General features: G+C 42.7%; 1 protein-coding gene across 1 annotated transcript; it reads right to left on the reverse strand.

Moving 5' to 3' along the window:
* Positions 1 to 486: 486 nt before the first annotated feature.
* LOC147884082 (RING/U-box superfamily protein) lies at positions 487 to 4122 on the reverse strand. Its single transcript, XM_087399082.1, has 10 exons — positions 3752 to 4122; positions 3359 to 3533; positions 3151 to 3240; positions 2849 to 2950; positions 2674 to 2756; positions 2479 to 2595; positions 2213 to 2315; positions 1303 to 2008; positions 964 to 1181; positions 487 to 774 (listed from the first exon to the last, which is right to left on the reverse strand). The coding sequence occupies exons 1-10, from the start codon at positions 3856 to 3858 to the stop codon at positions 640 to 642; spliced, it is 1836 nt and encodes a 611-aa protein (XP_087255208.1). The 5' UTR covers positions 3859 to 4122; the 3' UTR covers positions 487 to 639.
* Between the last annotated feature and the right edge of the window lie 625 nt (positions 4123 to 4747).

Consider the following 4747-nt stretch of genomic DNA (forward strand, 5'->3'; position numbering starts at 1 on the left):
TTTTTGCACTCCTTGGGAGTTGCCATGTGCCCTCCCTCAACAATATGTACTAGATGGTTTTTCTTGGTCCCATAAACATATCAGTCTCCTGTGGACATTAAGAAAGACATCCAACGTTAACTAGATTTTTGGGCATATGAGAATTTGAACATGCATTCAATGGATGAACTATGTACTAATTATATGCGCTATCTCCACCAACAGATATGCCACATCATGCGTGTGTTATGTGTCACACATCTATTATGCATTCTATGGGAATTGATATTTGGAAATAGACTTAAAGAAACTAAGGTATTGCTTTAGAGACCCCCATGCCTTGTCTAGCTATACTGAAAGCAAACATACCAAGACCTAAAGTTTCCATTTTAAGACCTGATGTTTCCTTCACGAGCCATAATCAGCACAGGAAATCAATGGATAGGCATTTGAAAGATGATATTTCTAACTCTTGCCAACATACTTTTGACAGCTTCAAGTCCAGAATGTAAAAATAAGCTCACTAATAACACAGACAGCAAGTCCTCATATGCATACAAGAAGTTTAACGAAATCACAAGCCTACACGGAATCCATAAACTTAACTTTGGCATTGGTCTTATTGCTGTTGAAAGACATACACCATAAATGGAGTTGTTATCAACTTGCAGATCCACCAAAAAAGTGCTCTATCTGGAGAGAACCTTGCTGGTTTCCATTGTGCCTTACAGTATTTGAGGTTTTGCACCGCTTTACTGGGCGCTGCCAACTTTCCATGGAGCTGGCACCAACTTTCTGCGAGTTAGTCACGAAAAGTAATTGAGTAAACGTTAAAGCAACTGACAGGAACAAGGAAGTACTGAATATTCTGCACTCTTTCATTTCACAAGGCATTTCAAAATTAAAACAGATAATCCAGTTTGCCTATTGAAAGCTCACAAGAGGAAAAACTACCTATCGACAAGGGTTCTCCTGTGTGCTTACCACAATTGGTGAAGGCTTGAGCACTTTCACCTGCCCGCCCCGTCCATTGGCTCCCAACAAAATGAATGTACCAGCTGATGACCCTGCGTACGGAGCATTAGAACCAAATCCATTTCTATTATGATCTGTTGGTTGCTTGCACCACTTGCTCACGTTTGGCTTTTGATGCTCAAGTTTTTTTGTGTTGCAGCGATCAGAAAATCCAAAGGAAGTTTTATCTGTCATGTTAAATAGATCAGATATGGTTAAAAATCTGTTTTATGCATAGGTAGCATTCAACTGAGCCAGATGGCATAAATTCACAATACAAGATATATATCAAAAGCATGCACTACTTACCCAATCCATTTTTATCAGATATCGCATTGGCTAAGTGTGTCACCTCTTTTCTGATAGCTATTGGAAAGGAACCTTCCCCAAGAATTTCTAAAGAGAGCGGACCATCTAATATGACTGAGACTGAAACCGGGCTCTCTGGACTCTCATGGTTATTCAATGTAACAGCCTGACAGGCCTGTCTATTTTGTGGTTCCTTGTGCACTGTAGAATTTCCCTCAAGATCTTGTAAAATCGTATCTAAATGCCCATCGATACGGACTCCATGCAAAGAGCCAGCGCCTGCCCTTTCATCCATGCAAATGTTCTGCTTCCCTGCAAGGTTTGAAGGCTGCATCACATCCTCTTTCTTTAAGGTGTGGTGGGATTCCCCGGTGATATCATGGTTGTCAACCTTATGTAGATTTACTTTTTCCTCATATGGATGAGAATTCTTCATCACTTTGTAATCATTTTCCAAGTCAAACACTTCATGGTCTGCCCAATTCTCATATTTAGAAAGGGTTGCAGTTTGAGGTAAAGGCTGTACAACAGAAGGCAGTTGTACATTAGCATTGGTTTCGCAGCTAATACCCACCTTATTCCTTGATTGGAACAAGTGATTTGATGGATCGCTATACCGTTTGCAGGAACATGAGCCTGCCTTAAGCAGGCGCAAGTCTGCATTCTCCTTATCTTCCAAACTCTTCTCTAGCTCCTGCACTCTTGCCTACTACACAATAAAGTGGAAAAGAAGACACATGCGGGTATTATGAGAGCATTCTTCAGCTGGCTTTCATATTAAAAAAAGATCTTCCAGATTCTTTAAAGAAAGAAAAGGAGTTGAATTCACAAACAAAAACTGTTTAGGTATCTTATTTTAGGTTTACTAAAGGTCATAGTGTAAAAAAAATTTGCAACCAACAAGATTCACCTTCAACCGTCTAATATGTTCATTAGCTTTATCAGACTTGCGAAGGGCTCTGCTTTCTCCCATTCCTAACTCATTACATTTCGCCATGAGTTCTTTATATGTCCTGTAGCCAAGTAAATCATGATGACTAATACATTAAGGACTATTCGTAGTAATACTTTCAGCTTGATGTAAATAACTCTGTAAAGTAGATTTGGTTCATCCTTATTCTCCAATAAAGGTGATCCTATAACAAGCGATGACAAAATCATGGAACTAGCACTAACCTGTTTCGTATTATAAGAGACCTAGTGAGGGTGACAATTACATCATCTTTGTTTGCTCCACGCCCGACATGAGCCAACTTTGCCACATCATCTTCATTCACATCCAAATTTTGAGCTCTGCACAAATAATCTTGTGAGATTTTCAATCCCAAAAGCAAAGCACAGGCAGGCTGTCATGCAAGTGAAGATTATTACAGTTGGTGAGCAGCAAGTTCTTTTGCAATACTAGTGTTCCTTTCAAGTAACTTGCTGCGTTCTAATGTTGACCTCTTCAGTTCCTGCATCACATCACCTTCGGATGAGATGATCTCTAAAATAACAAAAAAATGGAGCAAGGCATAATAAAAAAAGATTTGGGCCCTTGTATCACCTCTTGGATCCTTGAGAGTGCATCTTTCAAGTTGGCTCTCTCTCGATTAGATTCCGCTTGAGCAGACTCTGCTTTCTCTGCTCTAACCATACATGATGAAAGCTACAGGCAACATTTCCAAGTGATTGAGAAGGATGAGAAGGTGAAAGAATTGCAATGAATGATTAAGTCTCTCGATTAGATTCCGCTTGAGCAGACTCTGCGTTCTCTGCTCTAACCGTACATGATGAAAGCTACAGGCAACATTTCCAAGTGATAGAAGGATGGCAATGAATGTTTTAGTACGTTGCCATGGCATCTACCTGCCGATTCAACTCTTGCAGCTGCTCTTGATAAGCCGCTAAAGAAGTTTTCGTCACAGATAACTGCCCGGTAAGCTTCTGCACTGCTGCCTGACAAAAATGCCATTCTAGTTCGAGCAAAACTGCCATAAACGTGCTGAAATTAAATTTACTGGAGTTCAAGAAAATTGTTCAAGGAGCTCGGCGTTACTGCACCCCAAAAGCTTACCTCGAGAGCCTCCACGTTGCCGATAGCATTGGAGCGCGGGGAGCAATTCCCTTGAGTCGCTTCAGAAGCCGACTGGAAAAACAAACGGTGAACATCTTTCTGTGAGCAGTGCTGTTTACATAGGGGACAAGTGGGTTTCCTTCCACGAGGACAATATTCCAACCACTGCTGCAAACTGCACAACGGGAAAGAACAATTTAGGATAATAGCAACAATTCCCAAATGAAGAATCCGAACTCAGTGATATTGCCAACAAAAATGCGCAATGCAAGCCAATCCACAGTTGGTTGGGATGAAACAGAAATGGCAGCCATTGTCGATTTCAAGAACGGACTTTGTCCCATAAAGTGTCAAAGAATAAACGAGTTACGGTGGACGGATGACAGAACTAACCAGAGCTCGTGAAAGACATGGCCGCAGATAGAGATGGATTGGAGATCTTCGGATGCAAGCTTGGCCTCTTCGTAGCAGATGGCGCATATGAACTTGTTATTGCTCATTTTCTCGACGCCGCCTTACATTGCCGCCATACCATGCATTGCTTCGGCCAAATCCTTAATCCACAGCCAAAATAGAACTTTACCCTTCATCACTCCGTGCTCTTTTGGCTTTGCAATGCCTTGATTCAACGTCTTCTCGTCTTCGTTCCATAGTCCCTGTATTCCCCCATTTCTCTCGCGCTTGCGCTTGCATCTCTGGATTGATACCCGCTCATTGCTCGCTATCTCATTCTTGCACCTCTGAGTGAGCAGGGAGGTCTTAGCGGACGGGGCAGAAGATTGAAACAGGCAGCAGAAAGTGGGTTGGAGAGGAGATGTTGGCGAGAGAGAGACGATGATCTTGCAAAAAAATGGTGAAGATGTTGGCGAGAGAGACGATGAAGATGTTGGCGGGAAAACCTCTCTTTCAAAAATCCTCTCTTCAATTAATAATTACCCAACCAAGTGTCTCTTTGGCTCTAGAGGTAGAGGGAGGGAGGGCTTTCCCACCTGGCAAAGTCAAGAGTAGGTGCCTGCTACCCATCTGTGCAAAGCTCTGCAAGCTGGGGTCCATTGCCTCTCATGGAATGTAGACGAATCCAATTGGCTCTACTACATAGCCAAGCCCCTGAATGCCCGGGAAATTTTCCCCCGTCTCCAACGGGGCCTCAAAATGCTACCTTTGAGCATCGTGATTTTCGAGACTAAGGGTGCGAACGAGTCAGACGCAAGCATAAGGCAATGAAAATGCTGCGTTATGCCCACGCGGGAACATCCTCTCACACTCTTGATTTTATAGCCTTGACAAGGGCATCCCATCGGTGTGGCTGCTTCTCACACTCGCCCTTTCTCGCGTTTCCATTTTTGCCTCCACAAGACAGGAGTAGCACACCCCGCTCTTGTCTCATTG

Source organism: Dipteris shenzhenensis, chromosome 27 (assembly GCF_047967505.1).
Source record: "Dipteris shenzhenensis isolate YYH24624 ecotype China chromosome 27, Dip_SZ_1.0, whole genome shotgun sequence".
NCBI classification, from domain to species: domain Eukaryota; kingdom Viridiplantae; phylum Streptophyta; class Polypodiopsida; order Gleicheniales; family Dipteridaceae; genus Dipteris; species Dipteris shenzhenensis.

Bases quoted from the DNA above. Each gene is read 5' to 3' on its own strand.
- LOC147884082 (XM_087399082.1), bottom strand. From the start codon at position 3,858: ATGAGCAATAACAAGTTCATATGCGCCATCTGCTACGAAGAGGCCAAG. The intron at 2,951-3,150 runs GTAGATGCCATG...TGTTGCCTGTAG, and splicing joins TGCAAGAGTTGAATCGGCAG to CTTTCATCATGTATGGTTAG. The intron at 2,316-2,478 runs GTTAGTGCTAGT...ACTTGGCTACAG, and splicing joins TCTCTTATAATACGAAACAG to GACATATAAAGAACTCATGG.